Consider the following 11,632-nt stretch of genomic DNA (forward strand, 5'->3'; position numbering starts at 1 on the left):
AGTCTTTTTAGTATTCATATCCTTAATCAAGACTGTTAAATCATCCAGTTTTTTATTAAGAAAACTAACGTTTTCACCCAAAACTTTAACATATAAACTCAAATAATTATTTTGAGAAATTAATTTATTAATTTCTGCGATGCTGACTGCAGCAACATCTTCATCAATAAATTTTTGAAATACAGTAAAAGTAATACCTGTATTATTAGGTAAAACAAAAGATGATTGAGGAGGGTAAATGGCTTTAGTAATATTGCCACTCCCGTCTTTATAAGATCTTTCCAAAACTTTTATAAAAAGTGGTAAATATGTGGTTATAAACCAATGAATAAAATATATAATTTGATTATGTAAAGCACAAGTTTCATAAAACTCTTGGGAAATATTATTTAAATCCTCTTTACTATAAGTATCAAAAAACCAAGTTTTAAACTGGTTCCATTTATCAGTGAAAAATTCTTTTTGAATATAACCTCTAGCTTGTGACCCTGGACTAAAATCAATTTGGTGTGGAATCATTAAGTATCATTGGGGTCAAAATCCATCTCGGATGCAGAAGGAATATCCTTATCAGAAATATTATCATTATCCTGAACAATATTTGTCTTTGGGTTAATCTTAACCCTTTCAACAGGTTTATCACCTACTTTGGTAGAAATTATGTGTAGAGATGCAGCACGATTTCTAGCTGGTCCATAGACTGGTTCAACAGGAGAAATGTGTTGAATATCAGGCAACAGTCTACGACTAGTAAAAGAATGTCTGTTATAACTAGAACTAATAGTAGGTAACAATCTATTATTAGAAAATGACTGTCTACTATAAGTGGAACTATTATCGTCAAACTGAATGCAAATCCTACCATCCAGATTTTGAGTAATATGAGAATACTCAGTATTACTAACATCATCAGTTATCTGACTGGGGGATATAACCGAATCTAAAGTCCATGTGGTTGGAAAATTAATTTCTTCCCACTTAATAGGTCTCCTCGTGGTGACCTTAGACTTTGCAAAATTCGTTTCCACTAGAATAATCTGATTAGATGTATCATATAATTTACATCTGGGGTTTAACGTAGATAGTAATTTAAAATAAATTCTGTACGATAAACATATCAGTTCAGAACCAGGCGCATAATTATAACCATGCGCTTTCACATTTAATGTTAATACATTAAGTATATTAACATCAGATAAAGATAATTGCAAATTGGGTTGAGTATTAAAATATACTGGGCCATAGGCGACAGTAGATTCAATAGAACCCATCAGAGACTGTCTAAAATTTAAATTTCTGGCATCTCTGAGAGCAGCCAAAAATGTCTCTGGTAACCCTTTAAGGGTTAAAGGCTTAAAAGCAATTTGAACCATACCAATATGCAAATAATTATACTGGTGTTTATAAACATCTACATCATGCTTGTTTAACAAACGTATAGTCTGTTCAGACGAATTTAAAGCTAAAGATTGCTCAGTTATTTTAACAAGTTATTTAGAAGAGAGTTTATCAAACCATCCATAATCATAAATTATTCTAATAGGGACTTTATTATTATATATGTATTATTATTATTATTATTATTATTATTATTATTATTATTATTATTATTATTATTATTATTATTATTATTATTATTATTATTATTATTATTATTATTATTATTATTATTATTATTATTATTATTATTATTATACTGCGTACAGGTTATTGTAAGTGGACCGCCTTAGCCTCATCACTACTTCGTTGAGGTTAGGCTTGGCATTTACAGAGTACATGGGATCGGTTGTACTGGGTCCTAGCGGCGTTCGGTAGATTTGCTCGGATCTAGTTCTTGACAGAGACTTGAGGTACAGTTGCACAACATTCGCAGACCTGAAGTCCCTCCTCTACATTACCTTTATTGTTTATTTCTATTTAGAAAGTTATGCTTTTATTCAGACCATTATTTGTAGTTTTGTAGACGCTCGTATATTCATGACACCAGTTCTGGAATTGTATTCGGATATCTCCGTATATTAATTTATTTACTTTATTTCAGTTTATTGAGCTTATTGGTTTTCATTTTACTTGAATTGTTTAAAATGGTTAATAGCTATATCTAACGTTTGCTTGCCTAGCAAGTGAAATCTTAGGCGCCATCACAGTCCGAGGGTGGGAATTCTGGGTCTTGACAAGTTGGTACCAGAGCACTAGGTTGCCTAGGTCTCACGAGTCATGAGTAGGCTTAGTAGAGTCTGGAGGATTGGTACTGAGACGTCTGTACTTAATTTCCGGAGGCTATGGAGTTTTAGAAAAAAATTTCACTTCTTTCTTTCTCTATCGTGCGATTTTATTCTATCATTGATGATTGAACCATTCTATTCTTGTTCTCTTGCAAATGGTGAGAACACACACAACATCTACATATGGACCGGAGTTGGAGCACCCTATGGCAGCTACTACTAGGAGCAGAGGCCGAGGCAGAGGCAAAGCTCAACCTAGAGCTCGGGCAGTAACACCTGCAGTGGAGCCTCATCCGGATCTTGAGGAGGAGTTCCCAGCTTAGACTGAACCTGTTGGACTAGCTCAGGTCCCTGAGGAATTCATAGGCACTCCAGTACTTTAAGATGCTCTAGTCCGCTTGGTAGGCCTTATAGAGAATGTGGCCCAGACCGGTGTGGTGCATTTCCGGTGGCACCAATCGTCTCTCGGGTTGGGGGAGGAGCACAGACTCCCGCTACTCACACTCCGGAGCAGGTGGATCCCCTATATCAGACTCCAGCAGCTCATCCAGTTTGGGTGGTTCAGTCGGTAGTTACGGCACAGGCCGGTGATAGGCCCGCTATGTCTTCCGTGGCCTTTGTTGAGGCTAGATACGTTTACCAAGCTCTTCCTTGTTCATTTCAGTGGTGCACCTTCTGAGGACCCACATGATTACTTGGACCGTTGCCACAAGGTATTGCGTAACATGGATATTGTTAAGACCAATGGGGACGACTTTGTAGTGTTCTTGATGACCGGTTCTTCCAAGAGATGGTGGACAAATTATATGTTGCCTAGACCATCTGGCACGCATGGACTTACTTGGGATCAGTTATCACAGCTATTTCTAGAGAAGTTCATTCCTTTCACTCTGAGAGAGGATTGCCGCAAGAAGTTTAAGCGTCTTCAGTAGGGTAGTATGACTGTTACCTAGTATGAAACTCAATTTGTGGACCTAGCTCGCCATGCCATTGTTTTACTCCCTACTGAGAGGGAGAGAGGGAGGCAACTTATTAATGGGATCACTTTCAGTATCAGGCTACAGATGGACAAGGAGCCTGAAGATGATATTTCTTTTCAGAGGGCCATATACATTGCTAGACAGATCGAGATGATCCGAGGTCAGGAGAGGGGACCGGTGTCTGATAACATGCCTCATCATTCTAGTAGTTTTAGTGGTGCCTCATCTGGAGGCAGGGGTACTTTTTGTAGAGGCCATACTCCTAGGCCATTTCAGTCAGTGCTTCAGGCATCTCACAGTGCTTTGGGGAGTCATGGTCCTTATGTATCTCATTCTGGGCTGCCGGCCTACCGTACACCATCAACTCTATTAGTGCGCCTCCGATCCAGAGCTACCACCGTGGTTATCCTGCTAGTTCGGGTCAGTTTTAGCTTCAGCAGCCACAATAGTAGGATGTGTGTTTTGAGTATGGGGGTACTGGTCACATCAGGAGGTTCTGTTCGAGATTGTTGAGCAACATGCCATAGTAGAGTTCTCGTGCCATGGTTCTGGCACTGGTTGTTTCACCGCCCGCTCAGCCAGCTAGAAGCAGGGGTAAGGCTACTAGAGGTGGAGGTCAGGTCGTTAGTGGTAGAGGCCAGGCTATTAGAGGTGGAGGCCAACCAGCTAGAGGCCGTCCGAGAGATAGAGATCAGGGTGGTGGGGCCCAGCTCTGATTTTATACATTCCCAGCTCGACCTGAGGCCGAGTCATCTGACACCGTTATCACATGTATTGTTCCAGTTTGCCATAGAGATGCTTAAGTTCTATTTGATCCGGGCTCTACTTATTCCCACGTGTCATCCTATTTTGCTTTATATCTAGTTGTGCCTAGTGATTCTTTGAGTGCTCCTATATATGTGTCCACACAAGTGGGAGATTCTATAGTTGTAAACCATGTGTATCGCTCGTGTGTGATTATTATTGGGAGTTTGGAGACTGGTGTAGATCTCCTACTTCTTGATATGGTAGACTTTGATGTTATTTTCGGCATGGATTGGATGTCATCTTATCATGTTATATTGGATTGTCACGCCAAGATGATGACCTTAGCTATGCCAGGGTTGCCTCGATTAGAGTGGAGAGGGACTCCTGGCCATTCTACTAGCAGGATTATTTCTTATATGAAGGCTCATCGTATGATCGAGAAGGGATGTCTAGCATATTTGGCCTATGTTCGTGATTCGAGTACGGAGGTTCCTTCCATGGATTCGGTACCTGTTTTGCGTGAGTTTCCAGAGGTGTTTCCTATAGATCTGCCAGAGATGCCACCCGTTAAAGATATTGACTTCTGTATTGATTTGGCTCCGGGCACTCAACCTATTTTTATTCCACCATATCGTATGACCCCACATGAGTTGAAGGAATTGAATGGGCAGTTGCAAGATTTGCTTGATAAGGGATTTATTAGACCTAGTGTTTCGCCCTGGGGTGCGCCCGTATTGTTTGTGAAGAAGAAAGATGGTTCGATGAGGATGTGTATAGACTCTCGATAGTTGAACAAAGTCTCTATCAAGAACAAGTATCCGTTGCTGAGGATTGATGACTTATTTGATCAGTTTCAAGGTGTCAAAGTGTTTTCGAAGATTGAATTGAGGTTTGGCTACCATCAGTTAAAGATTAGGACATTGAATGTCCCTAAGACGGCTTTTTGGACTCGGTATGGGCATTATGATTTCTTACTGATGTCATTTGGGTTGACAAATTCCCCAACAACATTTATGGATTTGATGAACCGGGTATTCAAGCCCTATTTGGATTCTTTCGTGATCGTATTCATTGATGATATCTTGATCTACTCCCGCATTCGAGAGGAGCATGAGCAACATCTTCGAATTGTACTTCAGACTCTGAGAGATAGTCAGTTATATGCCAAGTTTTCAAAGTGTGAGTTTTGGTTAGACTCGGTCGCCTTTTTGGGGCATGTTGTATCGGTCGAGGGCACAAAAGTAGATCCCCATTGACTAGATTGACCTAGATTCGGTCGCGTTTTTGGGGCATGTTTTATCGGGGAGGGGTTTTCATCCATAGCATCCCCATTGACTAGATTGACCTAGAAGGGCACTCTGTTCAGGTGGTCCGATGAGTGTGAGTTGAGCTTTCAGAAGCTCAAGACTGCGTTAACTACGGCGCCAGTGTTGGTGTTGCCCACAGGTTTAGGATCCTACATGGTGTATTGTGATGCCTCTTATATTGGACTCAGTGTAGTATTGATGGAGGATGGCAGGGTGATTGCATACACGTCGCGGCAGTTGAAGCTTCATGAGAAGAATGACCCTATTCATGACCTAGAGTTAGCAGCCATTGTTCATGTGCTGAAGATTTGGAGGCACTACCTCTTCGGCGTGTCATGTGAGGTGTACACGGACCATTGGAGTCTACAGTATTTGTTCAAGCAAAAGGATCTCAACTTGAGGCAGAGGAGGTGGTTGGACCTGGTGAAAGACTATAATATTACCATTTTGTATCATCCCGGGAAGGCCAATGCCTTGAGTAGAAAGGTTGTGAGTATGGGTAGCCTGACGTATATTTCAGTTCGGGAGATGCCGCTAGCAAAAGATATTCAGGCTTTGGCCAATCAATTCATGAGGTTAGATATTTCAGAGCCTAGTCGTGTTCTAGCTTACACGGTCTCCCGGGCTTCTTTGTATGAGCGCATCAGAGAGCGTTAGTATGATGACCCACATTTGTTTGTCCTTAAAAACATAGTGCGGCACGGTGGGTCCAAGCAGGTTACTATTAGAGATGATGGGTGTTGCGGATGCAGGGTTAGATTTGTGTACTCAATATGGATGGGCTTCGTGAGTTGATTCTTGAGGAGGCCCACAGTTTGCGGTATTCCATTCATCCGAGTGCCGCCAAGATGTATGAAGACTTGCGGCAACATTATTGGTGGAGGAGAATGAAAAAGTATATAGTTGTACATGTAGCTCGATGTTTGAATTGTCAGCAAGTAATGTACGAGCATCAGAGGCTGGAGATTCCTGAGTGGAAGTGGGAGCATATTACCATGGATTTTGTTGTTGGGCTCCCACAGACTTCGAAGAATTTCGACGCAGTATGGGTCATTGTAGACAGGTTGACCAAGTGAGCACATTTCAATCTAGTAGCAGTTACCTATTCTTCATAGCGGTTGACTGAGATCTATATTCGCGAGATCGTCCCCCTTCACGGTGTGCTAGTGTCCATCATTTCTGATCGAGGTATGCAGTTCACCTCGTACTTCTAGAGGTCTGTACAATGTGATTTAGGCAAACTAATTGAGTTGAGTATAATATTTCACCCCCAGACGGACCGACAGTCCGAGTGCACCATTCAAATACTGGAGGATATGCTTCGCGCTTACGTTATGGATTTTGGAGATTCTTGGGATCAATTCTTACCGCTTGAGGAGTTTGTCTACAACAACTACTAATCGAGTATTCAGATGGCTCCCTATGAGGCATTGTATGGGAGTCGGTGTCGTTCGCCAGTTGATTGGTTTGAGCCGGGAAAGACTCAGTTGTTTGGTACCGATTTGGTTCAGGATACCTTGGAAAGGTCAAGATGATTCAGGATTGACTTCGCACAGCTCAGTCTAGGCAGAAGAGTTATGCCGATTGTAGAGTTTGTGATGTTGCATTCATGGTTTGAGAGAGGGTTTTACTCCGGGTTTCACCCATGAAGGGTGTGATGAGGTTCGGAAAGAAGGGCAAGTTAAGCCCTAGGTATATCGGACCCTTCGAGATTCTTGAGAGAGTAGGGGAGGTGGCCTACAAGATTGTATTGCCACCTAGCTTATCGGTAGTTCATCTGATGTTCCATGTCTCCATACTCCAGAAGTATCGCGGTGCTCCGTCTCATATGTTAGATTTTAGCTCAGTCCAATTGGACAAGGATTTGACTTATGAGGAGGAGACGATGGCAATTATAGCTCGGCAAGTCTGGAAGTTAAGGTCTAAGAGTTATCCTTTAGTTCGAGTGCAGTGGAGAGGTCAGCAGATCGAGGTAGCCACGTGGGAGTCCAAGTCCGACATGCGGAGTAGATATCCACACCTTTTTACCAGTCCATGTACCTTTCTATGTTCGTTCGAGAATGTGGAGATTGTGATGAAACGATAGGTCATTATGAGTTTTAGCTTTTATTTCCATGTTCCAAGACCTCGGCTAGCTCTGTTTAGAATTCCTCAATTTGCGTGCACAGTCCGTGTCATTTTTTGGAAAATTTTCATGTGAATTTTAAGAAAATATGAATTTTTGTCATCAAAATGACTTGAGTTGACTACGGTCAACTTTCTATGTAAACGGACCCGGATCAGTATTTTGACAGTCTTTGTGGGTCTGTATCGTGATTTGAGACTTAGTCGTATGCTCGGAATTCAATTAGGAAGTCCCTAACTTATTTTGACTCATTTTGCCGAAAACTAGAATTTTTGTAAGTTGAAGAATTACAAGGTTTGACCGAGAGTTGACTTCTTAGCCAACGGGTTTAGATTTTGATGTTAAAACTTGGAATAGTTCTGTATTGCTATTTGAAACTTGTCTGCAAAATGTTGTTGAATTCGGAATTTGATTTGACATGATTCAGACACTTAAACGTGATTCTAGTGTTCTTGAGTTTCACTTTGAAAGTTCATTCGTTTTGAGGATTGATTCTTAGATCTAGATGTTATTTTGGTGATTTGATTGCGGGAGCAAGTTCGTATGATTTTATTACACTTATGTGCATGTTTGGTTTGGAGCCCGAGGGTCTCGGGTGAGTTTCAGACATGTTTGAGATGAGTTTTGCGAAGGAAAATTCTGTTGGTGCAATACTAGTGTTGATGCTCTATTGCAGATATCGCAATTGCGAGGTCTGGCTCGCAATTACGAGCCTCACTTTTGCGAAGAATGAATCGCATTTGCGAGAGTGGGCTGGGCTGGGGGAATCTCGTATTTGTGGGAATAGTTCGCATTTGCGGATAGTGGACCGTCCCATTTGCGAAGGAAGTGATCGCAATTGCGATCACTGACCACCAGTGTTCTGCTTTGCATTTGCGAAGTTATGGGTTGCATTTGAAATGGTTTTGGGTTCGCATTTGCGACCTTAATGTCGCATTTGCGACTTCTGCTCTTCTGTGATAGGGTTCACATTTTGCGATCCTTGTCTAACAAATGCGGTGTTCGTAATTGCGAACAAGACATCACAATTGCGACATTCGCAACTGGGTAAAAGAGGGGGAAATGGGACTTAACTCATTTCTCACAATTTCTCAACCCTAAATACCCGAGAGGCAATTTTCCAAGAGACCTTTTTTTCTAAATTCATTGGTAAGTGACTTTAAGCCATTTCCTTTCAATAACCCATTATATTTCATGAGATTTCAACATCAAATTTAGGATTTTCATAATAGAAATTAGGGATTTGGGTAGAATTGGGGAATTTTTGTAAAATTGAGATTTAAACCTCGAATTGGGGTCAGATTTTGAAAAAAATTACATAACCGGGCTCGGGGGTGAATGGGTGATCGAATTTTGGTCTGAATCTCGATTTTGACCAAGCGAGCGCGCGATTGACTTTTGTTGACGTTTTTTCAAAATGATCTAAATTGAATCTCTTTTATTTGTGGGTAGTTTCTAAAGCTTATTTTGAATCATTTGGTCAATAATTTGCTAAATTTGGTTGGTTTTGAGGCTTGTTCAAAAGGCAAGGCCGTGATTAAGTGATTGCTTAAGTTGCAGAGCGAGGTAAGTGTCGGGTCTAACCTTGACTTGAGGGAATAAGGAACCCTTAAAATACTTATTATGTGAACTATATGTAAAACGGCATATACGCGAGGTGACGAGTATATATACGCTGTCAAAATAATTGTTTCCATGTCTTTCTCGTATTTCATGAATTATCTCACTCCATGCCTTAACTATTACATGCTTTAATTGCTTTCTATGCTGTAATTTGTTACTTGTCATTAGTTATTCTTGTCTTTAATTGTTTGTTCCTTCCATCACTCCGTGATTAAGTGCTATTTGTCTTAATTGTCAAGTACTCGGCTTGTCTTGTTGGTTTTGTACTATTTGTTGTATTCCTTTGATTAGTACGTGGTTCCTTTATTGTTTTGCTTTCATATTCCTTAATTGTAGAGATTCTTGTAAATTGAACTATTGAATTGATTGCTTTTATTGATAATATTTATAGATCGGGTTGCACATCGCAACAGTTGTGATATGATGGAATAAGCCAATAAGGGATGATTTTGATATTGATTATAATGATATGGTGGGATTGGGTGGCACACCGAAACAGTTGTGTATGTAATGCTTGATATTGATAAATGATGATATGGTGGAATAAGGTAGGATTATGACATTGATTATAATGATATGGTAGAATCAGGTTGCGCGCCGCAACAAATTTTATACGTGATTCTTGATATTGATAAAAGATGCTATGATAAAATAAGGGAGGATTGTGTGTGTACGGTGGGATCGGGTTGCGCATTGCAACGGAATGTGTATGTTGAATTAGTTGTTGATATTGTGTTGGTTTCCAGCATTATTACATGAAATTATGAGATCGGTTACTCTTGGTTCTCTGGTCGCAAGAATTGAGTTCTTTTTCATAAATTAATTGCCTTACTTTCATTTCCTATTTTCCTCCCCTTTTATTATTATTATTATAATGCGTACATATTATTGTAAGTGGCCCGCCTTTGCCTCGTCACCACTTCGTAGAGGTTAGGCTCGGCACTTACAGAGTACATGGGGTCGATTTTACTCATACTACACTCTGCACTTCTTGTGCAAATTTCATAGTGGGTCCTAGAGTCATTCAGTAGATTTGCTCGGATCCAGTTCTTGACGAAAACTTGAGGTACAATGGCCCAATGTTTGCAGCACGAACACTCTCCTCTACATTACCTTTGTTATTTATTTCGATTCAGACAATTATACTTTTATTGAGACTATTTCTTGTAGTACTCTAGACGCTCATGTATTCGTGACACCAGTTCTGGGATTGTATTTGGATATCGTCGTTTATAAGTTTATCTACTTTATTTCAGTTTATTCAGCTTATTGTCTTTAATTTGACTTGAATTATTTAAAATTGTTAATAACTATATCTAACGTTGGCTTGCCTAGCAAGTAAAATATTAGCACCACCACGGTCCCCAAGGTGGAAATTCCGGGTTGTGACATCCTCTAAGATTTGCCGTTTTCTAAATTTTGGAATTGTAACTTGGTTGCTTCTAAAAAATGTCAATAAAGAAACCAATAGTTTTTCGAGAAAAATTATATTGTTGTATTAAAAAATTATTTTGTATTATTTACTTCTTGTCCAAATCTATGTAAAAAATGATATTTTTTCATTGTCTGTTTGTAACGATCCGACCGGTAGTTTTGAGTATTACATCCCCGTTCCCCATTTACTGCTCAATTTGTACTTTACAGTTTTTATTTGACTTGCCGGGGTAATTCGTTTGGGTCCGGTGAGGTTTTGGAATGAATTGAAATATTTAGTTCCAAGGTTTAAAGTTTTAGTTGAAATAGTTGACCAGATGTTGACTTATGTGTAAACGACCCCAGAATAGAGTTTTGATGATTCCAATAGCTCTGTATGGTGATTTTGGTCTTAGGAGCGAGTCCGAAAAATTATTTATAAGTACGTAGTTAAATTAGGCTTGAAATGGCTAAAATTAAAATTTAAGTTTGGAAGTTTGACAGGGGAGTTGACTTTTTGATATCGGGGGTCGGAATTGGATTCTGGAAATTGGAATAGGTCGGTTATGTCATTTATGACTTGTGTGCAAAATTTGAGATTAATCGGACTTGATTTAAATGGTTTCGGCATCGAATAGAGAAGTTGCAAATTCTTAATTTCATTAAGCTTGAATTGGGGTATGATTAGTGTTTTAACGTTGTTGGATGTGATTTGAGGCTTCGACTAAGTTCGTATGATGTTTTAGGACTTGTTGGTATATTTGTTTGAGGTCCCTCGGGTGATTTTCGGATGGTTAATGAATCAATTTTGGACTTGGAAGGCTGCTGAAGAATTTCTGGTGTCCAGTTCTTGTTTCCTCTTATGCGATCGTGTAAGAGGGGACACGATCGTGAAGCCTTGAGTCATTGCTATCATATTTTGTTCTATGCGATTGCAGGTATGCATACGCGATCGCGAAGCTTGCATGGGCCAGTGAATCGCGAACGCGTGGCCTTTGTCGCGTTCGCAGTGAAGAAGGGAGGATATGGGCAGTGGAAGGATTTGCTCTATGCGGTCGCGTGTGGTGTTATGCGATCGCGTAGCTTGGAATGGCAGTGGTCCGCGTTCGCGACTATCTTTTCGTGTTCGCGTAGTGTGTATTCGAGTTGATGGAGTTTTTGTTCTACGCGACCGCGTGGAATTATTCGCGATCGCGTAAGGTTATTTTGGGC

The 11,632-nt window shown here is 40.2% G+C and overlaps 1 protein-coding gene across 1 annotated transcript; it reads left to right on the forward strand.

Annotated features, from left to right (window-relative positions):
- The first annotated feature begins 3,747 nt into the window (after positions 1–3,747).
- On the forward strand, positions 3,748–5,916 carry LOC138902349 (uncharacterized). Its single transcript, XM_070190205.1, has 4 exons — positions 3,748–3,901; positions 4,070–4,662; positions 4,804–4,904; positions 5,319–5,916. Exons 1-4 carry the CDS (start codon positions 3,748–3,750, stop codon positions 5,914–5,916), a joined length of 1,446 nt encoding a protein of 481 aa, XP_070046306.1.
- Positions 5,917–11,632: the final 5,716 nt, after the last annotated feature.

The sequence above is a fragment of the Nicotiana tomentosiformis genome, chromosome 12, assembly GCF_000390325.3.
Source record: "Nicotiana tomentosiformis chromosome 12, ASM39032v3, whole genome shotgun sequence".
NCBI classification, from domain to species: Eukaryota; Viridiplantae; Streptophyta; class Magnoliopsida; order Solanales; family Solanaceae; genus Nicotiana; species Nicotiana tomentosiformis.

Bases quoted from the DNA above. Each gene is read 5' to 3' on its own strand.
- LOC138902349 (XM_070190205.1), top strand. From the start codon at position 3,748: ATGGTTCTGGCACTGGTTGTTTCACCGCCCGCTCAGCCAGCTAGAAGC. The intron at 4,663-4,803 runs GTTTCGCCCTGG...TTATTTGATCAG, and splicing joins AGGGATTTATTAGACCTAGT to TTTCAAGGTGTCAAAGTGTT. The intron at 4,905-5,318 runs GTATGGGCATTA...CACTCTGTTCAG, and splicing joins AAGACGGCTTTTTGGACTCG to GTGGTCCGATGAGTGTGAGT.